The following is a 27606-nucleotide window of genomic DNA, read 5'->3' on the forward strand; positions in this document are numbered from 1 at the left end:
AGCAGAATTAGACCGTTCATTTCACTACATTTTATCCCTTTTCACTCGCATTTCTGAACAGAATCACCTGTGAGTTCAGCTACTCTGTCTTCATCTCCTGGCTCCTTGCCTATATGACTAATATGCAAATATTGGTCTTGCTGGGTGTTCCCGTCCCGTGATGCATATACAACATTTTAAAGACATTATCTATCTATCTGTTAATATTGTGTTGTTTGAAATTAAGGGGTGTAAACTAGTGACTGATCTATGACGTATAGTCTAATCTATTTTTTTCTTAAATATTTTGCAGTATGTAGGGGTGGTGGGGGGTGGGAGGGATTTGAAATGTTTTTTTTCTTTCAGCATCTTTTTTTTGGGAGTCTGTATTGTGGGGGGATGGGGGATAGGGGAAGCCTTAGATATCTGTCTATGTCTACCTGTGCTATATATGATATGTACAGTTTCCTGCTATATTTTAATAAGCAAGACAATATGAATGGCTAAGAACTTGCTCAATAGCAGTATTGTTTATTACATTTCACTCGTGTTCAGTGACCAAGAAAAATAAGTGAAAAGGCAAACAAATAGCTCTCTGCATTGCTTTTTAAAATTCTACCAGTTGAATACATACATGTTTTAGTATAGGCCAACTTCAATATGATAGGAATGTATTTATTTTTTATTTCCTTCTGAGGCCTGCTATTTCCCAATCTTTAAATTGATACCGAGATCATTAGGCTCTGCATGATACACGAGGCAGCTTCTGTGCATGTGTCTACTTTGTGTTTTGTCTGAGTTGTCTACTTTAAGGCTCTTCGTTTTCATATGCAAGCACTTAGTATGTCATCCATTTGCATTCAATTGAAAGAGTACTTTTTAGTTGCATTTTATTTTCATTTTTCTCATCTGACAGTATAGGAGGATTTTGAAAGCCTTGTTGTTCCCTCATTTAGCTAGAGGTCAATGGTCTGGTCCTGGTGAGACTCTGCGTGCTATTTTCAAGTTCACTCCAGACAGCCCTGGTGATTTAAGTTACTGCCAAATCAGGCACAAATTGATAATTATATTAAGTGAGTGTGACCTATATCATCTCTTAATTGCTGCAGCGTAAGATAACTGCTATATATGTGGAACAGGCCTTACTGAGTCTGTGAGCCCGTTATAATGATTTCACTACCTTGGAAGACTGTACATTCCTCCCTGCTTCATGGGGTCGTTGTTATGGCATACCAGGTTTGTCAGTCCTTTGGATTGTGTGCATCAGGCAATTTCTGATGAAAATCCACAGATGCTTTGTTTTGAGATACTATTTTCCTATACTATACAGACCGCTTTAAAATGATATATTGACCTTAAGGGAAGTACAGAAATGGAAACTTTAAAAAGCCCTAGTTATAATTATATACGATTACAATTATATCAAAATAAAACATGTAACTACAGCACTAAGCACACAATATTCCTAGTCCATATATGGATTTTCTCATTTTGTTGTACCTTCTCTTCTACATGTATATAGTTACAATTTCTCTACACAGGAGTGCTGGAGGATTGTGTGTTTATGCCAGTATAACTGTATACCTCATTGTATAATTTGACATACCTCATTTATAATGAGAATATGGGTGACCAGATGGACAATGTGACTTTTAGTTGTTTAGTTTTAACATAACTCATATTTGTTATCAAATGTGCTGCTCTACTTTAAACTAATGAATGCACAACAGGAGCTTTAAACGATCGTTACACAATGAAGACTTTTTATCAAACTGAATTAGTGCCTTTAAAACAAAACTATTTAAGGAGCTGACACAGGTATCTGTGAATGTGCCTGCTGCTGGAAATACCCTCAACTCCAGAACAGAGGAACAGGTGTAAAACCCAACACTACAAGGTGTAACCTAATCTGCAAAACTTCCTTAAATTAGGCCACAGCTGGTACTACTGAAGTTGGAAAAGTCTCTTGACAGTTTGTGGTTTTAATTGGAAACTGCTCAAAGACCAATCTTTTTTAAGTCTCTGTTTCAAACCCAAAAGTTGTTTTAGATACCTGGTTGTATTTGCTTCTGAATTCAAATATACCTCAAACCGCAACTGTATTACATTTTCGTATCTCATAATTTCCTTGCAATTATTGTTAGGGACATTGGTATATATGGTACAAAATATTTAAATGTATTGTTTAATATGTCAGAGAGAAAAGAGTTAGTGGCAAAATGGATGCATTCTCTACCTCTGTTTTCTTAAAGGTTACATGTGCAGTGTGAGGCTAAATTTATGAAGCCTGTATGTAGCCAGTTATCAGCTGTATCCAAGTTATCCTTAAATCTGCATGAATCAGTTTTCTTCCTGTTGGGTATTCCTAGCAATTAGCAAGGTAATAGCATTCGGAAACTTTGATTTCTAATTATTTTAGCATTGAGAAAGAAAGAAACATTCAGAACAAAAAAAGAAAAGATAATACTGAGTAATTTTGCAGCTCAGACTTTAGCGGGAGGCAATCATGTCAAGAAAAAAATATGAGAGAACGGCTGCTTGAAACAATCTTTGGGCAGAAGGAGTTGAAAATGTCTCATGGGTCCAGTGCTGTGTGCATAATTTTACAAGTATTGGCTATGTCAGCACCCTCATCATCTCACCAAGAACGCTTGACCCAAATTTGGTCCCTCCCTCATTAACCTAAGGTTCAGTGCTAACGAATGGTGCTTCTTGTCCCTTTGATCTAGATGTAAGCCATGCCCTTAAGAATTGCAATTAAAATATGAATGTCATGGATTAATCGGAATCCTGACACTATTTTAATAGTATATTTTATCATCCTGGGGTTGTTCAACAATGATTTTTTAAAAGAACATTAACTAAATGAAAGCAGTTCACTTCAGAGTTCACTGTACTGAGAACTAGCTATTTTTTCTACTGCAAATGAAAGGCCAGTCTGAAAGACTTGAGGTAATACATGGGCCTCCACAATTATTAATCATTGCAATACCACAAATACAAGGAAAATGCACTCCAGAAAAAAACAGAAGTGTATCATGTGACCCATATTCATACAAAAATCTAATATTTGAGATCTTGATTAATTGTCCTTCACAACTTGCAAGTCACTTTAGATGAGTGTGTCTGCATGACGATAAATGTCACTTGATATTTTATATGTATTTATTTTAATGGTACTGCCAAACAAAATACCGCAAATCCATCTCTGTCATGCATATGTGGGGATCATCCATCTGAGCAAATGAAAAATGTTTGTGTAATAGGGGAAAAAATATTTAATTGTGATAGCTCATCTTTTAGAAATCAAATGTGAAGGGAATATTGAAAGTATTGAATTGAGTTTAATGTTTGTGTGATGGCAGAGTAGTATGCATCTTCAAGGTCATTTATTTTGTAAGAGCCCACATGCGCCATGCAGACATGCGATTGACTTCATAAGAGGAAACCAAGTATTTGTGTTTGATGTGCTACAAACAACTGTCACTCCCCCTTCATGGTCCTTTTCACTGTTCCACAAACTCTTATCGACAAACCAGACGTATTGGAGCAGTCCATAATACCCCGTTCCTCCGGTGTGCCAAAGCCTAACTTCTCAACCATATGGTATAGGGCTACGCTTCCACACAACATGATAATACAGCCCCAAGATGTCTAGATGCCAAGATGGCATAGAAATGAGATCGTAGCATTGCCTTCTCAGGAACGGCTATTCCCTCTGTAGTTGAAATGAAAAATTGTTGGGTCTGAGATAGTATCTTGGTATTCATCTCAACACAAACCTTTTTCCACTGATCCAAAAGTGGGTTCCAATGCAGGGTGTTGCTCCTGAACTATAAATAACAGAAATGTATTTTTGTTGGATATCTTTCTAGGAAAATACAAACCTTTCCCTGACCTGGTGCCTGTTTGCAATAGAAAAATATAAATCCCATATATATATATATATATATATATATATATATCTCCAGCCTTTGTGAATTCCTGAATTCTTGCTTTTAAAAAGTAAGCAGCATCTTGTATCTATTTTAGTTTCTTTCATCATCATTTCATCATTCACTATAAACACAAATGTATTCTCTTTCTGGGTGAATCCCAGTGAGTTGAATGTCTGTAAAGGATCATGTTAAAGAGTCTTTCAAATTATTATATGATAAGTCTCCTTAAAACTTTATAGAACATGACATGCACAGGTCCAAGAAATTGCTGTTAATATATATGTATGTATTTATGTACATAATCTAAAGTAATTGATATCTAATTAAAATATCTCCTCACCATTATTGAGTATTGAGGAGTGCAAATTGCACAGTTGTCTGTTTTAATGAGGCATACCACAAAGGACACCTCTGTTTTTCTGAATTAATAAGGTAACAAACCACATTGAGAATTGAATATATGCCTTCCTATTTCCACAGGGAAGGCATATCTTACTGTAGGTATAACATAAACACCATGATACACAGAAAGAAGCATGCATGATAATGGAGTAGATCCCAATGAAGCTCTCAAAATGTAAGTAATTGATGCAGCCACTTCTAAAGAAATGATGTAGTGTTAATTTGGATGTGTCTGTTTACTGAGAAAGATGAAAGAAATGCCAATGTGGTGTCAGATCATACATGTGAGATGATATTGCTATTAAAAACCTTTACGCTCACTAGACAAAAGACCGTTTGGGGCAGAGGATCTACAGATAGTATGCTAACAGTCAACTTATCTTACAAAAACTTGATAAGTGTAAATTCCCTTCCCAACATAGTTGCTGAGCTGCAATTACAATTGAAGGCCTCCATGGAGAATTCCTTTGTGCATTCAACCACTCCTCACTGTATCTTCATCTACGCATCTCCCATGGAAACAGGGAAGAGAGATTGCAAGAGCTTCCCATGATAGAAAGAAAAATAATGGTGAGCAGTTATTCAAAAATGGATGCCATAGCTGTAGCACTGAGGCAACTATATACACTTACCTAAAGGATTATTAGGAACACCATACTAATACTGTGTTTGACCCCCTTTCGCCTTCAGAACTGCCTTAATTCTACGTGGCATTGATTCAACAAGGTGCTGAAAGCATTCTTTAGAAATGTTGGCCCATATTGATAGGATAGCATCTTGCAGTTGATGGAGATTTGTGGGATGCACATCCAGGGCACGAAGCTCCCGTTCCACCACATCCCAAAGATGCTCTATTGGGTTGAGATCTGGTGACTGTGGGGGCCAGTTTAGTACAGTGAACTCATTATCATGTTCAAGAAACCAATTTGAAATGATTCGACCTTTGTGACATGGTGCATTATCCTGCTGGAAGTAGCCATCAGAGGATGGGTACATGGTGGTCATAAAGGGATGGACATGGTCAGAAACAATGCTCAGGTAGGCCGTGGCATTTAAACGATGCCCAATTGGCACTAAGGGGCCTAAAGTGTGCCAAGAAAACATCCCCCACACCATTACACCACCACCAGCCTGCACAGTGGTAACAAGGCATGATGGATCCATGTTCTCATTCTGTTTACGCCAAATTCTGACTCTACCATCTGAATGTCTCAACAGAAATCGAGACTCATCAGACCAGGCAACATTTTTCCAGTCTTCAACTGTCCAATTTTGGTGAGCTTGTGCAAATTGTAGCCTCTTTTTCCTATTTGTAGTGGAGATGAGTGGTACCCGGTGGGGTCTTCTGCTGTTGTAGCCCATCCGCCTCAAGGTTGTACGTGTTGTGGCTTCACAAATGCTTTGCTGCATACCTCGGTTGTAACGAGTGGTTATTTCAGTCAAAGTTGCTCTTCTATCAGCTTGAATCAGTCGGCCCATTCTCCTCTGACCTCTAGCATCAACAAGGCATTTTCGCCCACAGGACTGCCGCATACTGGATGTTTTTCCCTTTTCACACCATTCTTTGTAAACCCTAGAAATGGTTGTGCGTGAAAATCCCAGTAACTGAGCAGATTGTGAAATACTCAGACCGGCCCGTCTGGAACCAACAACCATGCCATGCTCAAAATTGCTTAAATCACCTTTCTTTCCCATTCAGACATTCAGTTTGGAGTTCAGGAGATTTTCTTGACCAGGACCACACCCCTAAATGCATTGAAGCAACTGCCATGTGATTGGTTGGTTAGATAATTGCATTAATGAGAAATTGAACAGGTGTTCCTAATAATCCTTGGTGAGTGTATATATTATTTGTTTGTTTTTTATTTTTTTTATTTTTTCAGAATACATAATTTTGTAGAGCCTCCCATGATCCTGCTTTATCCTGGGTTTTTAGAGTATGAACTGAAACAATACATTGGTTTGCAAGATACTGATGTAGTTGAAATATGTAAAGGCATGCTATATAGGTTTGTAGTGGCATTCTTGTGGTCATGCAGGTTGATGTCCTGAAATGACTGTACAAGTGTGTTGGGTGGAGACATACCATCACAGGCGTAAACATGAAGAACCTTAAGCTGTATAATTTCTGAACGCTGTCTAGACTGCAGCTTCACACCCAATGTTAAATGAGATCTCCAGCTCCCACAGCAATTACCAGGGAGACCTGTTAACACAACATGTAACAAGGGAATCTGTCAGCAGTGAAATGAAACCACATCATTGTCAATGGGAGCAATACTGATAAGGAAACCCATACAATATATTTCCATGTTTGTTTTCTCCATCCTTGCAGATTAAGGCACCCCTTATACAGCAGTACTTTCATTAGAAAAATGAAAATCCTCTGCGTCACTGACTTTGGCATTTAAAGTCACAGATTTACATTTGAACCACTATCAGATGAAAAATAAACTCATAAATGCATGGACATTTTCATGGATAAATAAATGACATTACTTGTACTGCATTCTTGATATAGAAAGACATGTTACTCATGTCCACAGTCAAAATAAATGTGAGTATTACATCAAAGAAAAAAGGTTTATGTTCCATTATCTGATGATTGTGACATTGCACATGTTCATTTGAATGTACATTATGCATTAAAATGCAGTGGATAATAAATACAATTATTCTGTATTCTACTCCCTGCTGTATTTGCTTCTTTTTGAGACATCGACACACTTTTGTGTGCTTGTGTGGGATGAGCAGCAGGATAATTGGCATGTCTCGAAAGATGTCCTTCCCAAGAAAGTGAGATTTGAGCTGTGACTGGTGATGGCATTAATTACAACTAAATTACACATTAAATCATAACCTGCATGCTAGTAAAGGGGTTAAATTGGTTGTGAAGTGGATAATTAGTTCAATTAAAGAATTAAGAGCTCAGGAGGGAGTGGAAAACAGAACTGTTGTGGTCGTTGTAGACCAGATTTGAAGAACATTGTAAAAGCTGAATTCATAATATCTTTAAAATACATTCTTTGACTAATGTTAAATATTTTTTTGTTTAAGTTTGAAAACACAAAGTTCCTTTTACAGAAACAAGTATCAATTCATTCACAAGCTTTTTCGTCAGTGAGTTAATTTAATTGTAACTTGGGCCACTGACAGGTGCTCTAACTAGTCAGTGTTTTACATTGGTCTATAATAGCTTGTGACCTTCTCAGAAATTATATCATACATTGTTTCTGGTTTCTAGCAGTAGCTCTCATTAATCATGGCAAACAAAGCAGTTAACACACTTCACTTTTAGCTATCAATCACTCGGGCACAGATAAAGAAAATGACTTCTATGACACCAGCACAAGTCATGAGGTTCCTCAAATTAAAATTCAGATTATCAGACATGAAAAGGAAATGGCAAGCTTCAAAATAAAACTCGCTGGAATTGCAGATTTCCATCCCTGGCGTCGGCTGAGAACGCATGTGGAGCTGAAACTGGTTCGTTTAAAAGTGGGACGTTCCTTACCAGTTCAGGATACTATAAATCGATTGCATTTCACAAACAGCTGCTCTTCCAATCAGTGCTAATGTGAGCCTCTTTAATCTTTTGGTTACCTCAGCTACAGGCTTTCCACTCCATTCATCACTCTGAAGGTTAGTCTGCTACAACAGATAGACAAGGAGACCTCCTTAATAAAAAATGGCCAAGCACATTTGAAAGGCAGAGAGAAGTATTGGAAAGATGGGACACCCAGGCCTGCAGTATTCTACAGAGGCATAAAAACAAGTGAAAGACCAGTGGCTTATAAGCTTTATCCACCTTGCATACAGATGGACTGCTCTTTAAAGCAACACCGCAAAAGAGTAAAATAAAGCCAAATACAGGGCTAGGAACCATTACAAATGACTTATAATGGCCACTGTCGCCTGGATTGGATCTAAGCCTTAGGAGGAATTTTGGAAACTCATGAACTGGCATCGGGTCTCTCTGCTTAATAGAAAAGTCACCTTTTTAAACAGAGGTCACCTTTGTTGTTAGATATTTTATTATTTGAATGATTGTGCGCCTCATGTGCTGTGCTACCAAAAGGAATAAAACAAACCTCCCTCCTCTAAGATGGAAATACTAATGTAATGTTTTTTTTTTAAATGGAAACGTGGTCATCAGTACACATTGAGATAATTTGGGCAACAATCTACTAGCGGCATTGTATTTTTTTTTTTTCTTCTTCTGCATGGGCCCATACGCCAACACACTATCGGCATTCCAAACAGCATTTCAACTCAGATCTCGATCCCATAGTGCACCTCTCAAGTGAATTGGACTGATGAATCAGGTAGAGACTACTCTAGCTGCACTAGAAATTGTGTTTTGGGCTGACGCACTATTCCTTTGGCTATCTATCAGAAGGTTTGAAGTTATTTATTAATACCAGGGCAATGACCCGTTAATATATTGTGGACAGCTCCTTTTCGTATAGTGTTTTTTCCCCAATACGGTTTCATTTTGTTTTTTTTAAAGGTCAGTTTTTGGTTTGATTCCAAAAAAAGTGTTTATTTATTGATGTTGCTGGTGTATTGAGTTGACACAGGGCCAAAGCAGATATGATTTATGTGGCATGGATTTTAAGATTGATAGCTTTGTGAGTCTAATTTAGGACTGAGTGATTGGAGTTGCCAACGCGCTGAAGTTCAGTTTGTGCGATCCACAGGGTTCTGATTGGGTCTGACTGGTTTACTTTACTTAATGACTCTGCTGAAATAGCTGTCATGTCAATGATTAATAAAGCTTTCTAAATTTGAGAGCAGGAAAAGAAAGACAAATGACTGTTAAGGTTCTTGCCATGCTTCCACCTTCCAAAAAAGAAAAAAATGCACCAGAAAGCTGCCTGTATGTGAATGTGTACCTTTTCCTTATTTATTAGCTCTACTGGAATCAGCACTTCAGGAGTTAATGAAGAGCTCCCACCTTGCCTTGCTGAATGCAAAGTGAGGTCCTCTGACCTGTTATTGCGTTTGACACCAATCATCTATTATTTTAATACCCTGGAGAAGCAGGCCTGCCACCAATCTCACCAAGATGCATGGTCTCATCTGAAACATCTTTTTTATTAATCCTATAAGACGACCACTAGTTGACTTCTCATTGAAGGTCATATGGGCCCAGATTAAATCAAAACCCCGAACTACTCGCCAATCGCAAATTACAAATCCAGTTCTTGATGGCAGCCTTCCACTGAGAGGAAAGAAAGAAGGCTCTTTCAGACTAAAACTGCCGTCAATTCTGGGAATGTAATGTCCAATTGGTAGGTGCAATGATTGTTTTATAGTCTTGGCCATAGTGTTGAAATATTTGTATGTGCACAGTTTATTAAAACAATAATTAAAATTCTTTGCCTATGTATTTGTATATTATTGTTGTTGTTGTTATTAGTGTTTTATCTCTCAATATTATCCATTAATTTTAACTGAGGATAAATCACTGTCATTTATGACTGTATAGAACCTTAGCATTCTGGAATTTCAAGCATTCACATAAAACTCTGTAAATGTGAGAACATATTTGATTCCTCTGTATGTCATTATGCCTAAAATATGTGAAATGATATAGTACTTTAGTGCACATACAGAATTTAATGAACATTGCTTTTTTTTTTTTTTTCGGTAATGCAAAATGAGAAGAAATCCCAATATTAGGTGTTGCATTTACATTCATTATAGAACTGTCACAGAGGTAATAATTTGATGACTCCCATTTCCAGTAAAATAAGTAATTATCACTGGTGCTTAAGTAGAAAATTAAGATTTGTGTTGATTAGCAATGTACCATTGCATCAATGAGTTTTCTCTCTGAAGAGATTGCTATTTAATTAAAACGGATCACAGAAGCATTTGAGTGCATTTTTTTGTTTTATTTTTACCAGTGCAGCATAATGCTTGTATATCATTGTTAAAACTCTCAATTTATTCATCTGTGTATGTGAAAGAGGCTCAAAACAGACAATGTGCACTTAAGTAAACACTGTCAGCAGGGCGTGGATTAGAAACGTACAATTGTATAGACTGGTTAAAGGGCACTGGTGCTGGGCTGTACAGGATTCACAGCTGGATGAGTCGGTACACGTCTGCCGTCCTGCTCTAAGCATCACGTTCTCCATTGGACAATGCTCTCAATCACACCACTGCTATTGCATATGACACGATGTGATTATATACAGTATATCCCTAGCCCGAGTATTATTCTATATTGATTAACATGTTTTTCATTGTATTAAGCACTTAGCATGCAATCTTTTTTATAGAATACTTATTGGTAACTGATTGAAATCAAAATCAAGAGGTATAAGAGTGTGCACATGCATGAAAATTATCTCTTTCATGCTTTACAGACAGTAGTTCTTAAATGCTACATGAATGATCTTTGTTTAATTTTGATTTCCATTTTGGCTTCACACTTGAAAAGGGAAAACCAATTACACTTGATTATACATTTCTAAATTAAAAAGATGACACAACCCATGTTAAAAACACTTGAAGAGATTAAAGGGTTTTGTTGTCTTTTTGTTTGAAAGCCGTGAATGATTGCTACAGTTTTTGCTGTTTGTTTCCTTTAATATGTATATCCTTTCTAAACTGTGGCCAGTTAAAAGAAAGCTTATTTCAATGCTGTTTCAGCTGGCCTTTGCCATATTATGACTTACAAATCAATAATATTGAAAGCCATGCATTGGTGGTGATTAAACTTAAATTCCCACCATAAATTGTAGTGCACACAAAAGTTCAGGTATAGAATCTGAAATTACAAATCACTTGTAATCGTGCTTTTCGGGAAGGTTATTTCTGGAGCCATTTCGCCTGAAAGAAAGAAGTAAATGAAGCAAACAAGTGGGTGGTTATGATAATGTGTGAAACGCCTTTGTGTCAGCATTTTCAGAGAACTGCTAATAAGTTTGACTTCATGGGGATAAAAATGGTCTGTTGCTTGGTAATGTAGGGTGTATGGAATTATTTTTGTGCTTTTAAAAATGGCCCCAATTTCTCAGCCGGTGACTAATCATTGGAGGGTAGGCAGTTAATCAGGAGCATTTATTCTTCAGTGAAATAATCTTTTGTCCTCAGCACTAAATTGCTTCCCTTTAATTAATGTACTCATAATATTTTTATATTAATTATTCATTCTGTTAATTCTTTCTTTTTTGTCTTTTGAAAAAAAATTAACATACTTGGCCTATTTTAATTTATATCCTAAAAGGGTTGGAAACTAAATGGCATATAGCACCTACAAATCTCACCACACCTACAAAATAAATAAGCCTGCATTGAACAAAGAGCCAAACCTATACAAATCCTTTGAACTAAATAGTTTACGGCATTTATATTTAAAAAAAAAAAAAACATAAATATGACTTGCAGCCTCTGCTTCGAAAACTATCATCCAAAGTGATACTTAAGGGGTTGTGCACAGAAATGATTGGTGCATCACTACCTTGAAATGTTTTACTATGTTGATTAAACACCCTGGCACTAAATGATAATACAGTTCTCATCCAAGTTAAAAATGAGTTGTAGCAGTAGAGCATGAGTAGGGAATAAACTCAAGCAGCTACAATTTACATACACAATGGCCTATTGATGAGTGTTTTCCTGAAAAACAGCGTATAAAGCGATTCTTGTATAAAAAATCTATTTTTCCCAAACTATAAAGTTATAATTAACAGTGCAGAAAGACCTTTTTCCCATGAGCTTCATATTATAAATGGTATTAATCTTTAACGGGTGATTATGTTTAAATATAAACTGTAGAAACACATGATTCATAGAAAAATTATAGGAGATTGCTGACTTTCTAATAAAAAAGTAAAACGACACGGTGCGCTTCCCTAAGTTTATTGCATTATGAGTTGTTATGAGAATTGTTCCTTTGTTCTAGGAAATGTAAAGGCTCTTAAACCCACGTTGTGTTGCATCACCTAGCGTCAGTTTTTAATGTAATGGATGTCTATGGACCCTGACATACCAGCACATCATGTTGCTTCAATTTGTGGTGCGTTGCGTCAAGATTTCTCCCAGAGCAATTTTTTGAAGCGCCGCTTGAGAGACACGTGGGCTCTCAACTGATCTCAGCCAATTCTTTATGGGAGAGATGTACTCAAGCCCAGGACACACCAGACTGGATTGTCTTTTTCGTGGAAAATGGAATCCCTGCCCTTTTTTCCCGGGGAAAGTGAATTGAGTGTAGACACTTGGCCCAGTCTACCACATGTCCAATTAGAAGCGAAACAACGTGACACAACCTAACGTGCTGGTGTATTCCGGCCTTTATTTTCTCAGGGGGAAATTCCCTGCTTTAAGTTGTTCTACTTTGGTCCCTTACCCCAACGTATAGCAAGGACCCCCTGTATATGTAAACATGAAACTTATCTTCATAAAACAACACTGTTGTTAAACATTGGATAGATAATTTTAAACACATTATATTATAATGACAACACTGCATATAGTAGTTTCTGGGAATAACAACGGCATATCACAAGTTACACAAAAAGCAACCATTGTGTTAAACTGCACAATCTTAAATGCATTAAAAATAAAGGCGACAGACAGAAAGTACCCTTTAATGGAACTGGAGTCTGCATCATACAGCGCATTACGCTACTGTCTGATCACGCTATTGCTTAGTTTTCAGGGTGCATATGCAAATTTTATGTGTTTTTATGTTGTGAAATATATATTATATATATATATATATATATATATATATATATATATATATATATTTATATTTATATTTATATTGTGACCCTTCCTGTACCTTTTTCTTTTAATACTGATTGTTTATGCTGTCTCTATAAGTAGTATTTTATTAACAGTACAAGGCTATTTTATCTCCGCTCTAAAGGAAAGATTGCACATGCAGCTTAATATGTTAGGAAAGGCACACACTGATAAGCATTTGCAACTTTATCCTGTCTAGTCCAATATTTCTGGCCTTTCATCAAATAGAAATGTTGAGGTAAAACAGTGTATCATGAAAATACAGCTTCAAATCCTGGCCCTGTCCAATTCAGACCAAACTGACTGGTACTCCCCGAGGTTAATGTTGGGCTAAATGAGACAAAAAAGGCACTCAACTACCTGTGAGAGTATTTGGTATTTCAGTTTGACAGTATAGAATCTTGAATAATTTAGTCATTGTGACTGTTTCTTATATAGTAGATATTTGTTTTGACAAGGATTCTCACATTCAGTGGTTCAGACATCCAGTGTTACGAAATTAAAATCTCAATATAGATATTAAAATTCCTCACTATTTAGAGAAATCCAGTTTAAATGTTTTCATTGACCACATTTTACCTGGGATGCAATTCAAATGCAGGTCTACTCTAAAGCTTTTCACTTTAACAATCCTGGGTAGATTCATAGTTCAAGTTCCTAATAACCCAGGTTTAGGTCCAAGAACATGCAGGTGTTTAAAATGCAACGTCTGAATAAACAATTAGATCCTAATTGGATTGAGAGCATAGGCGCTACAGAGTTTGAGCAGGTCTTAAGTTGGCCTTGGTTCTAGACCCCGGAGAGGACCCCAGTGCTATTGTTGTCAAAGAGGTGTTTACTTGGGACATGCTTCCTGGGTATCTTTGACTGCTAAGTGGGTTTTGCCTTATGATCTCTGACTCGTGAGAATGTCAGGGTAATCAAGTTTTTCTTGTTAAAGTCAAACACAGTGAATATAGTTTTCCCATTCAAGTCATAGAACATGTACATGCATGTCTGGAGTTCTTAATCCTGACAGTATCTGGCTGATGGACATCTGAGTGAGCTAGAATAGGGGAAAAAAAAATCTCAAAAAATAATATTTTGTGTATGTATGTTTGCGTGTAAATAATATAATATGCATAAATACATATATACTCATGTTATTGTGTGTGTATGTATATATAATATGGATTAAGTGAATGTGGCCAAAAGCAATTAACCCTTAATGTTTTTGAGGTGTTTGAAGAAAGAACTTGAATGTCAGCATCCAAGACATTACCCATGACATATCTAGATGATTAGTTATAACGTACAAGCCATTAATTCCTCAGGATTTGAATGATGTTGGCCATAAGGAGTTTTCATTAACCATTAAAGGGTCAGAGCTAGTGTAATATGAAATATGAAATATGAATTTGCATTATATTTGCAATTGTCAGTGAATTTCAAAGACCGTGTATGAAATGCATTTTCCCAGTTTTACTTTAACATCCAATGTTCCAAGTTCATTTTTAATTGTATTATTAATAATATTTGTTTCTTATTAATAGAGTAATTAATTTGATGTGTAAATAATAGTCTACCTAAGTAACATTTAAAATACATTATACAAAGAACATCCAATATTTTCAAGTGAAAGTTTTAATAAAATACATAGTGGCACTCACAACATAAAAGTACAGTTGTTACATATGAAATACAAATAACAAAAAACTCCCAGTCCTTACCACTGGAGTCCAGAACATTTTTAGAAATTGGACTGTATTAATTAAAAAATAAATAAAAGTATATGTACTTTTGGTTCTGTGTTTTCATAGTTTTCTTTGAGTTAAAAATCCATTAGACATAATTTTCATTGTATCCCTCCCATCCCATGCATAATTAGTCAAGATCAATGTGTGCATTAGTTAGGGTTACCATCTGGGTCCATATCTCCCCTGACACTTTTCTGATGGCACACAATTGTAAAGTCGCCCCCAAACGGAAGAAATTTAACATGTAAATTGAGCGTTAAAACTTTACTAAAATGATAGTGTTGCTTTATTCCCACAAGGCAGCATTACAATACAGTGTTATTAGGCTTGCCAACTGGTCCTGTAAATGTGGGATGCCATGGGAAAAAAAGGCCTGGTCTAAATCAGAACATTTAACCACCCACTAAGCGCAAATTCCAAACATAATACTCAGTGCTGGCTTTCCACTGGGTAGATGTAAAGAAGCTTTTGCAAGACAGAAAGGACATGTCTAGCATTTGCAGTTGGAAGGTGGTTTTGGTTGAGTTCAGGCCAGAATTTATAAAACCTGCATCTCAACCAGTGAATGGCTAAATTCAATGATTCAAATGTATTAATTTCACGCATAGACATGATTAAGTCGCACTTTTACAGGCAAAAGCAAGTTGGCATTCCTTGTAGGAATCAGGTCATGTGAACAGCTGATCAGTAGTCATTGTTTTACGTGTCTGTGTGAATTAGGATGATGTATTAAAAGGTGAATATCAAATTTAAAATGTGGGCAATTTCAAAAATAATAATAATCATTATAATAATGAAAGATAATGGCATAGTACATGCTGGCTCATGTATTGACCAGTATCAACTTATCCAAGGATTATTTCTCAGTTTATACATTTATTGCTGCCATTCAAGGGGGACGTGTCTGATTATTGGGTTAGATGATACAGTAACCTTTATATTTAGACACTGATAAAACCCAAAGGACATGTATCATTAAAATAATGTAGTTTTATTATTATTATTATTATTATTATTATTATTATTATTATTATTATTATTATTATTTATTATTATTATTTATTACCATGAATACAGAAAAAAAGAACATAATACAACAAACGTTTCCCAACAGCAATCTTTTCCCAGGAACATGTCATGTGACAAGGTTCAATCAATAGATTTTATAATCTACTCATGCCTTCGACCTTTTCATCACAATTCTGTTTTGCTGCTCTTGCATTACACTGTATGTATTATACTCCATTTCTATTTTAATATACCTTCTTGTGTTCTATAACCCATGCACAGCAACTTTGTCTAATGCAGAATTTTCTAACGTATTGCACGTGTAAGATTTTATATTGCATGTATTTATAATGCATTGTATTTTTCATTACAGCCCATATAAGTGGCCTTCAGCAAATACATAAATACGTACAAACATTCATGATAAACTGAACATGCTCTGAAAACATAGCAGTGAAAAGCAAAGTGTATAGCACAGCTTTATCCCAAAATTCAGCACGTTGAATTCCACATGAAACTGTTTGGTAACAAGTATTTTAACTTCTGTCGTCTTCAGCACTGAGAAGAGAAATGGAACAGACGATTGTAATCTTGAGCTAGGGTACCTGCAAGGCACAGGTGAAAACATTTGTCAGTGAGGGTTCCCAGAATATGGAGGATACTGTGATCTCCCCATGATACCAGCAACATAGATGGCCTAAATCTACATCAAATCTTCAGAATCCTGGGACATGAGTTGCTTACATTAGTAAATTGATTGAGTGCATTATGAACAAACTTAAAAATGTCTGTAGAATATGGCTTGTGAAAACTTATGTGCTTCCTCTAAACGCAATCCAAAAATGTGACACTCTTGTTGTAACATAGCTATAATTTAGTTGGTGGTGTCAAGTTAATGTAGTCTAATACCATGATCTGCAAGGGGTAGCTTCTTCTTTTATTCTGTCATACATCCAAAACAAATGTTTGGTAGAATTGATGTCACGTTAGAAATGTAGAAATGATAGTGATAGATACATCCCATCTGTACTATTCCTCTATTTCTTTTTCCTTAATCAAAACCTGTTTTTATGAGTAATAAAATACGATATTAATTTAACCTGTCTTGACTGGATTATCTTCCTGGTGCAGTTATTCAAAACTTTTTTTGTATACTTGTTTTTTCAATTATTAAAAACTCACATACCATTATTATACAAATGGACAGTGTTAGTATTTGATAAAGGTTACAAATCTCTTCTGTTATTTTTAACACAGATTTCTCCTTTATGCTTTGGCTATTTTTTCTCCTCTCATGTCAGGTCTAAGAAACGAGCTAGAATAATATTAATGATACCCTTCAAGCCTCATTAACCATGGCTCCCAATACTCTGATAAATTAGCACACGTTTTATTTCAGTCGGCCAAATATTATTTTACTTTCTAAAAGGTAGAATATTGCTAACTTAGGAACAGATAAAGTAAAAAAATATATATATATATATATTTGATATAATTTTAAAGTTCAGTATACACATTCAGTCCATTTAACACTCGATGCATTATCTTGTAAATACTCATGGCAGCTCTACATATCTATTTAAGCTGCCTTTTAGACATACGGTTTGATGTCGATTGAAGTACGGTTCGGTTAGTTTTAATCTATATGTGAAACCCCTGATAGTGATGTAATCACACCAGGATGCAGATCAAACTATATGGACCTAGACCACTAGAAAGAGGTGATCTCTGTTCTTTTGAAAGCGACCTCTGTACATTTATGAGATTGTTCTGCCAAACACAAAGGAACTGGAAATGTTGAGCAAGACCATGGCATGTCAAATATTCTCCTAATTTCCGCTCAAGTAAACTGCAGGAGAACCAAGCGTGTTGGGAAAAGCAATGTGTAACCAATCGAATTCCGGTCCGCATGAAACTGCAAGAGAATGTCACGAACAAATTCACTTCCAAAGAAATTCAAATTCAATTAATTTTCCTGGTGTGAAACTATCCAAACCTCAACTGAAAATAAAAAGTGCGTTTTCAAGTGAACCCCAATTGTTTCCGATTATTTGCAAATGAATTAGGTGTGAAAGTAGAAAATGAGCTTAGGCATTTCCCCAAGGATTTTACTTGTTGATGGGGATGGGGGACTTGGACACATATGGATTTTCTACATAGCTTCCCTTAATTTGAATATTTATTTATGCCAATATATTTAAATTCATCCATTTAAGTCTAAAAATAGATCTGGTTTTCATTTCTTTTGAGTACTATCTACAAATGCAGTTATATAAGTTATTACCCGACCCCGTTGAAGATGGTTTGATATTTGATATTCAACTTCCTGGTGAACACCACACCAGCACTGCCTTTATTGTACATTACTCCTTAAGTATTGCTGGGAAAATAACTATATTTGTCTCAATGACAACATACTCACCAAAGTACAAATTACACGGGTAAATTAAGCCTTAAATTACATGTTTAAAAACTGCACGAAAGGTCTTATTGTGTGATATACTGTGCCATATCTTAAAATAATGAATACACACAGATTCACTAAGGTCTGATATTTGGCTCATTCAAAGCCTAGACCATAACCAATAAATTAAACCATATCTGATCACTCTCTATTCATCGATTTATTTTGAACCCAATATTAGGGGATTGCAAGTTGAATAGTGAAATAGTGTGTGAATAACAATATAGTTCACTGTAAGGAAAATAGTCGACATTTTGATTCATAACCACTGTATATAAGCTTGCAAATCCTTCATATTTGTCTGACTCATAACCTACACTCTAATCTTTGAGATCAGGTGTCAAGGTTATGAAAAGTGCACAATACAGTACAAATCCACATGTGTAAGAATTTGTGGCCATTTTGATTTCTCATTTATTTCTTATCTGCTAATAAAGAAGTATAATTATTGTGAAACAATGTAATATGCTCTCATAATGATGCAACAATTATTATGAAACAATGCAGTGATTATAAATAACACAATATTATCACATAATAACGCTATATATCTTCCTCCCTGTGGCACTAATATGCTTCCATAGAATAGAGCACTAAAGCAGGTGATAACTTTTTCAATAACAACTGATTAAAAATCTGATGTGGCTCTTTATCAAACACCCTCATGTCAAATAGCACGGTCAAACTAATACTACAAGATAAATAAACAGATAAAACATATTGATTATTATATTTAATAATATAATGCTCTGTGTTTGGGTGTAGAAGTCCTGAAAATAATTGCTATTATTTTTATTATTATCACTCTTTCTAAATATCTTCTAATAAAACAGGTAGCAAATTCTCTTTAATATGAATGTGACTATGAAACTGTGCTGCAGCTAAATAAATTATTATCATGCTATTTTTAAGTTGAAGCATATTTTGCAGTAACCCATGTCATGTGGAGTTATGGGTAGAAAATGCTTTATCTCTGAAAGTATATCATTTGTATTATTGTTTCCCCATTTTCTGGCTTTGGCTGAAAATTCTGTCCTTCTTTCTTGTCATTACAAATAATTCGTAGAGAAACATACATATGCACACATGCAGTAGGCATGTCCTAGATTTGCATAATATAGGTCTTAATTGTTAAATGTAAAATATAAAAATGTATTTACAGGACAATATTCTCTAATCTAATTATGTGACAAACAACTAGCTTTGAACATAGCTTGGCCTGTATTTGCTTTACATTTTCAAATCAGTTTCTTGTTAAATTAATATTGTCTTGTTTTTTTCACCATGAGTGAAAACAGATTTTTACTTGATAATCTGTGAATAATAACAGAAGAAAATGCCGCTTTCATTGCACAAGAGAGGTTAAGCAGACTTGGATATCTGGATAACTCTGCATTCCCTGGCATTAAGATGTGGGGTTTCTTAATGTATTACAAAAAGTGCTGGGTTTATACATGTTTAACTTTTTCAACCCATCCATTTTTAGTTGTGGTATAATTAAATGAATAATTACATTTTTTATTAATATAATTATGATATTTATCTTTCAGTTGTAAAGTACTAGTTTTCCAAATCTAATAATAAAGCCACAATCTTTTCAGCAGCAGTTCTGAGGGACTCCTGTCTCTTTGGGTTTTGAATAGATGGCTGCCTAATTGACACCCTTGATTGAAGTAATAATGTACTTATTAGTCTGTTTTTAATTGTTTTCAGCTAGGAAGTAATTACAAAAACTGGTTAAACACATTAAGTTGTCAATCAGGTAATTGCAACTTCAGATGAGATTAACAAAAAAGTACAAATGCTGGGGCCCTCCAGGACCACACAAAGAACTCTGCATGCTGGCCAACTTTCAAAGGATCTTACAGTTCCAGGATGCACTCTTGAAAAAAACAAAGTTCATTTTAAGGAGAAGAAAAAAAGAAAAGTAATGCAGTTCTATAGACTCTTAATTCATTCAGCTCTGCAGCAGAATTTCTCTTTAGAAAGATCTTGTTTATTTCTTTGCTCCCCCGTGCCTCATCTGTTGTCTTCCAAAACACAGCAAAAGGTACAATGGGGGATGAATAAGCATGAAAGCCACTACAAAGAAAAAAATAGAAAGAAAGCAACAAAATACCAAGTGCCACTGTAGAAATAAATTAGTTTATTTAACCTCCAGAGGTGCTTATTAAAAGATCTCTGTAAAACTTTTTTATTTATAGTTAACGACAAAGATAAAAAGAAGGGAAAACTGTGTAGATATGGCCTAGTTAACCATCAGCTGAGTACTCTTTTAAAATCATGCTATTTAGTCATAGACCTAGCTTTATGTATGCAATATGGTTATGTCTTCACAAACCTGAAGATGTAAAAGCGAAGATACATCTGCTCTTAAGCAGACCAAAATATCTACAATTAATTTTTGAAAAGTACAGAGTCTAGATAGCCCTCGACTCTGTTAAACTGAAATATCATCTCCACATGAGTCGATGTACACTTGCCAAAGGCAGCCAGATTATGTAATAAGCAGACTAGGCCATATGCCCACCCGTGGTGTTTGTGGGATTGTAACATGAATCAGTTGAAATACCAGGAATCAAGGATTATGAGCCAACATGTATTTGTTGATGGGAACAGAGGGCACATTTCAAATAAATGTATGCAAGAGGCAGCAGGAAATGAGTAGGTTGACAATTACAAGAGAGAGCCCTTTATCATGTCATACTTTTGAATTTTACATCCCATTTTGCCTTGCATTTGTTTTTTGTTGACTCTGCTCTGAGGTGGAAGTTTAATTTTTGCAGCACCTGCTGAAGTTCCTTTTTAGAAACTGTTGTGCACTTGTACTTCACACTGTAATCCTGAACTTTGCAAGCTCTGGCAATTGCACAGCATTCCTGATTAAGATCATAGAGTAAACACGTGGATGGACAGTGTTCCCTTACTTTAGGGAAGGTTATCAGTGAGCTGCACGCCTGCTGACACTCCAAATAAACATTCTGACATCCTAAATAAAAATAGCAGGTACTAAACCAGAAAACTTAAAATAGCTGTTAAATACTTTGTACATGATTCAGTAAATAGATGAAGATGTAATCTATGGAATAAGAAACTAACATTTAGATATAAAGTGTAATGAAAACTAAAGTTGATAATACAATTTAAATGTTTTATATTCATGATTTTCATGATCAAGTTGAGAACATGATTGCAGGCTCACATGAGAAGTTACTTACTTTCTCACTGTGCCGATTCATTAAAGCTCCCAAGTTTTGGGTCTTCTTTATTTTTAATGCAGCTTAATCCATTACATTTTCTTCTGTTATTCTTTTAAAGATATTTTGCATGCAATTTCTGTAACTACAGCATGTGCTTTATGATGAACTAAATGACACAAATCGAAAGCAAATATGAGGCACAAGTCTCTGTAAATTGGAGTGATTCTTTTGCATGGATGAGTGCACTGTGAGTCCCTTCTGGCAGATTTTTAATTTTCTGCTTTTACCTTTTTCAGAACTGCATACCTCTACTTATGAATGAAATGTACTATTTAAAATGTCATGGTTCATATATAGATATATATGTAATTAAGATATGTCTCTGTAATTTGCATTGTAGAGCAAATATGCCTCGTATCATGACTTTATATATGCTTAGCATTTGGCATTTGAAATAAAGTCTGACAAGAATGGTGTGTGCCAGTTTTCTAAAATTGACTTTATTATAGCAATATAAACCATAACTATCACTAACTATCAATAACTAACACATCTAGCATTTCATCCATATCTCTGATCTGAAAATCATGCACATTGTTAAAGTATTTGTTCTCTTAAGAAGCAGCATTGTATTTGTCTTTGTTCTTCACACTGAATCCAGTTCTGCCATGTTTAACATTTTGCCTTTGAAGATTTGAACAAAAGAATGCTATTGAAAGTGACGTGAAGTTACAAAATTAACTCGCTTTCAGGCATTTGGGAACACAATATTTTGTAAACTCCTCCTCGTAGTAGAGAAAATAGTTTATTCATTATAAATGGACAGCAGGACTAGTCTCGTACAGTTAAGTACATAGCATTTGATCTACTGAAACAATGAACAATTCTCCTATCCACATCAATAGAAAACAAAATTTCCATGATCAAGCAAGATAGGCTATTGCAAGCTTTTCTCCACCAGACCTATTGCTCAGAGGACATCTTGCAGTAATATTAAAATAGAAACATTATTTTAAACTAGTATTGACCTCAAGGTCAATATATATGCAGTTGCTCTTGCACTTGCTTATTACATAGAGGTTAATTATTATTATAGAGGTGTTTGTAACATTTGAATAATAGAAAATCCATCTGCATCTTTATCTTCCATTGTTAAAAAATACTGGTGGAACATTAACATCTTTTAATACTCAAGTGATTTTTTTGCCTCTTATTTGACAATGGCAAATTCAAATGACTTTTAATCAGGCGGGGTTAGGCGAGACATGAGTGCTGCATACAGAAGCATTCGCTGTAAAACTAGGCTGTGGCTTGCATTTAAATTGTCCATTTCTAGGGATGTGATTCAGCATTTCCAAGCAGCCTATTGCTGCAGGTGCTGGATACTGTCAAAACACTTTAGCCATTTCTATACCGGCTACCTAGTCATGCTTCTTTTAATCCCCCCACGGTGTTTTTGTAGAGCTTTTCCAAAACATCTGTTTTTCTGTGCATCTCTATTAAACAGAATCACTGCACCCACTTTGATCATATAGAGAGCAGCTTTAAAATACCGCTGGACAGTGTGAATGAAAATGCCACATATGAATTACTGTATGGTAGGTTTTGTATTGTAAAGTCATTTATCATGTGGGATATGGTGGGGTGTATTACTGAATTCTTAGTGGGGGGAGTAGTGAAATATTGTGTTATTGTATCTGTTTTGTTTCACAATTTGTTTGCCTCGACCTCAGAACATGATCCTCTGGAGGGATTTAGAGATGCTGTAATTTATTGCAAGTCATTATCGCATAAGGTTACTGATGTCGTGGTACATTTTTTAATCCCCTTTTTTCTGGTTACCATGACATGCGCATGCACTAAAATAATTCATGATTTGTGATTTATTGCGTTGAATTAGCTCAGTTTCTTTTTCTTTTTCATTTATTTGCCCTTTTAATATTGTATTAACAAATACATTTGTGCATTGGAATGTTATTTTTTGGAAATTGTCACAATAAACTCTAAGTGAGCTTATTCAAGATATCAAACACAATGTGCCAACATGCGTTTGTGTTTTTCTCAATTTGGATTTGGATTAAATTCATAATTCGTACAAACTTCTTGGCAGAGCAATACAAATAATGTATTTTTATTGGAAGGAACCTTGAAAGAGCCTTTTCTTTTTAAGGTAGAATGAAGAATGTATTCAGACATTCCTGAAAGCACTGGGGCTGTATCTCTTGCTTATGAAACGTTCACGGCATGTCAAAACGTGTGAACATGGACCTCCGAAATACTGGTGTCCTGAACAACGCAATCCGTGAAGCGTATCCTGACATGAATCAGTGTTTGAAAGGGCTGGCTATTTAACATTGTTATTTTGCTTTGATATTGCGATTTGAATCTGATAGAATTAATACAGTTGCAGTTTTACAATTCTCTCAACGTTGAACTGAGAAGATCTGAAGAAAGGCCTAAAACTTACATTCCTGGCCGTTCAAAGGTGTTGATTGTCTGTATAGGATGATCTATACCGGCTCTTTCTCTTGGCTTGAAAACAACAATAACGAGAGAGGGGGAAGGTATTTTAATTAAAAGTGTAGGAAATAGTAAAGTGCATCCTCTATTGCATTATCTTTCAGGAAAGTTAATATTTTCTCATTTGAATCAATAGCTTGTGTTGATTCTTCCTCTATTAGTTAATATTTCACAGTGATTCTCCGTGTGGTTTCTTAATCATGACTACCGGGGTCAATAGACTCCAGGTTAGAAATGGAAACGTAAAGAAATTAGCTAACAAAATAGAGATATGCGAGGACGTTGTCTTGTCTAATCTCATTCTGTTTCTATGGGTACCCTTAGCTGCTTTACCTTATTCATTTACCTTATAATATAATTTATGTAAGAGTTGGTGAATCAATATAAAGATGCTCTCTGTACATGCAAAGTACAGTGTTTTGTGTATTCATATTAGGATGTTATAATAAAAAATATCACATGGAAAATACTGCCTAAGGCATATATTTTAATCTGTTTTCTACATGGCTTTTCTAAGTTACAAACAAAATCCAATGGCAGGCAGTTTTTTTCCCCCCTTTTCCTTGATTTAGATTTATGAAAAATGCCATTCTTTCTTCACATCCCTTATAAACGTTTACTGCAGTATACCATAGTAAAGCCACTGTATTGTGTGAGGGGGGACCAAAACTAAATAATGGTACAGTATTATAATGAATAGTAAACCATTATGCAAACTGTGGAAAAGGCAAAGTAAAGTACATGCATGGGCAGACCATACAAATGACTGAAATGAGTGTGCAAATTTTAAATTTCTGATATGGATTCTGTGGTACAACACCTCTGTGCATCCTTACAGATTATTTTTAAATGTTTTCTTCATGTGCTAAATATGTCTTTTATTTGTTCTCCTCTTCACAGCTTCACTGGAAAGTTCACCTTAGCAAGAACCTTCCAGAAAGAAAGAGGCACCCACACAGCAGCCCTCCACACATCGCCAGACGTTTAAAACAGAACAACAAGCGGATGAAAAGAAGTCTCAACAGATGGTTTAAAAAAAAAAAAAGTGTTTTTTTGTCTACTTGTACACTGTACTCCAATTCAACGTAGCACTTTATGCGTCTATCTCCTTTAAATACCCTGTAAGCACTGTATTCAGCAGGTATAGATGTTTTCATACAGCACTCAGTCAGACATACTGGTCTATAGTTAAACTGAGGTCTAGACCTGCATTGTATCAGGTATATTTGCCTTTCTTTTGATACATTTTCTTCCAGTCCACAGCTAAGATGACAAAAAAAAATGTTTGCACTTTTAGGTTTTATTTCCTTGAAGTTCCTGGATTCTTTTTTTTTATTTTATTCTAATTTTTTCTCTCGCTGTGTGGTAACAATGTTGAGTCTCCAGCATTTCTTGGAACCAATATGTGTTAGAAAAGTTCACTGTGACTCTGACCCGATGTCTTAAATGGACTGGTAAATCTGTATTACTGCGGAGAAAAGCACCTCAGATCACATCATTGTATTCATATGATTCAAATGAATGTGCAATGTGCCATGAACGTTGAGGTAATTTGGCTCTATTTATGGGGTAAGACTACTACAATACTCCACTTATCTCTTCTTGCTGCTTGTTACTATTTTTAGATTTCAAATACCATTTTAGCACAGTACACATGAATATCTATAAGAATAAGAAATAGGAAATGTCAGTTAAAAAGTATTTATTATATATTGACTGTTTTTCTAAAGGTATTATTTGCTAGTGTTACTATATACTGTATGTGTAGAAATAATAAGTTACAATAAGTCATAAAATCAGTTATAGATCAGTCAGATGTTCATCTAAAATCACATTGGATTACATTTAATGCTTGAGATGTTGACACATTTGTTTCACTTGTTTCAACCAGTCTATCATGAATGTTTCTGGTCATGACTACAAGAGTTTAGCACTTTAAATAGTTTATTTAGGTGCATCCTAAAAAAAACATGAACTATGCTAATGCTAAATGTCTAAAGGGATATTGATCAACACAATGCATTTTAAAAGTTAAAGAAATGCAAGCGAAAAGAAAAGTAGTAGTTTATTGTACATTTAAAAAGGTATTATTATGTATGTAAGTGTATATAAAAATGGAAATTGAAAGAGATTCATACAGCAAATTCAAATATATGAATATTAGAAACATGGTCTTGTTCTGAGCAGCAGCTGTATCAAAATGTGATTTCAGGGGGTCCAATTCCATTTTCTCTCATTGGCTGTTTAAGAGTCGGTATTGGAAGCAAAATTATTCTGACTCTTAAATCCCAGACCTTTATGGATACTGTTCAGTGGCTTTCTTTCTTTCTTATAGCAGCAGCTGAAGCATGAGATATACCCGAAAGATATTCAGTGCTCTTAATGAATGGTGCAGGCAGTGAAAGTTAACTTGGGAAAGATAAAGGCGCAGAAAGATGATATCATCTGAGATGCCACATTGATCGGGTTCCACAAAAAGTGTTTCGGCTCGGCAGGATACAAACTGCAATCTTCCTTTGGTCCTCCCTAATCTTGCCAACAGCATTCGTCTTTGAATCGTATCAACAGTTTTGTCAATAGATGTCCATATCAATCAAACTCAAGCCAGACAGGCATACATTCTGTAGACGGATTGAAAGGGCCCATCTAAGTTGACATGATTCTGGGAAGAAGATACTGTATAACATAAGGATAATCTGCAAGAATATTTATAGAATGTGTAATGAGAAAAGAATTCAAGCACTTTCTCCTCATTACTCAATAAAATCAAATAAATGAAAAGCATAACAAAAGAACCATTACACATTCCTTTAAATTAACTTGAAAATGTATATTTTTGCCATGAGAGACATTACAGCATGATTTCTATTAGGTTATGATGTTTTATATTAACCTGGCATGCAAACAAAGCCTTCTTAGGCTGCACAATTTTATGTCAAACTCTGCTGCAGGGTGCCTATGAATGAATGTAATGCTTTTGTGAATCTGTGGGTTTAAAAAAAAAAAATACAATACAAGTCTAATGTGTCACATCAGGTGAGCCTTACTATGTTAATTTCAGTACATCACATTTGTCAAAATAAACATTTATCTATTCAGACAAGTGATCTGTTTTAATATTGTAATGTATGACTTGTAAAACAACAAACCTATTTTGTTGATTAAAAGTAAGTAAAATGATTCAGACATACCAGTAAATGATGTATGTGGTGCTCTTGCATATGCTCTTATTATTTTTTTAATCTGTGTTCATTTTGTATTTGAAATACAAGGCCTCCCAAAGCATCTGCACTGGCTTCTCAGTGAAAAGTTGCATACATATTAGTGCTTTGTCCTTTTTTCCCCTTTTTAGTTTAATAAATTAAGCAATGTAGTGCTTCTTTTTTCTGTATACTTTTTATAAAACGTATCTTAAGATGTGTAGTGGAATAAATTAAATGTGGAATAGTATGGATTGGCTCACCTCAACTAAAAGTCACTGTGTCTTTTCCTCAAGGATTCAGCTCAAGAACTCAGTTTGAACACAACTGGTATCAACTTATATGATATGTTCTTTTATCAATATAATATAAATATTTTACTTACATAGAATCCCT

The 27606-nt window shown here is 35.1% G+C and overlaps 1 protein-coding gene across 2 annotated transcripts in view; it reads left to right on the top strand.

Annotated features, from left to right (window-relative positions):
• Positions 1–27386, top strand: part of samd12 (sterile alpha motif domain containing 12) — a 121746-nt gene extending 94360 nt beyond the window's left edge. Inside the window, exon 5 of one of the 2 annotated variants that reach the window (XM_066715966.1) lies at positions 16383–16925. In XM_066715966.1, coding sequence (XP_066572063.1) covers positions 16383–16426 — 44 coding nt within the window. In that variant the 3' untranslated portion in view covers positions 16427–16925. Of the gene's footprint in view, positions 1–16382; positions 16926–24910 lie in introns of those variants that run through there. The other variant, XM_066715967.1, reaches the window with a different exon arrangement.
• Positions 27387–27606: the final 220 nt, after the last annotated feature.

This window comes from Amia ocellicauda, chromosome 10 (genome assembly GCF_036373705.1).
Source record: "Amia ocellicauda isolate fAmiCal2 chromosome 10, fAmiCal2.hap1, whole genome shotgun sequence".
Taxonomy (NCBI): domain Eukaryota; kingdom Metazoa; phylum Chordata; class Actinopteri; order Amiiformes; family Amiidae; genus Amia; species Amia ocellicauda.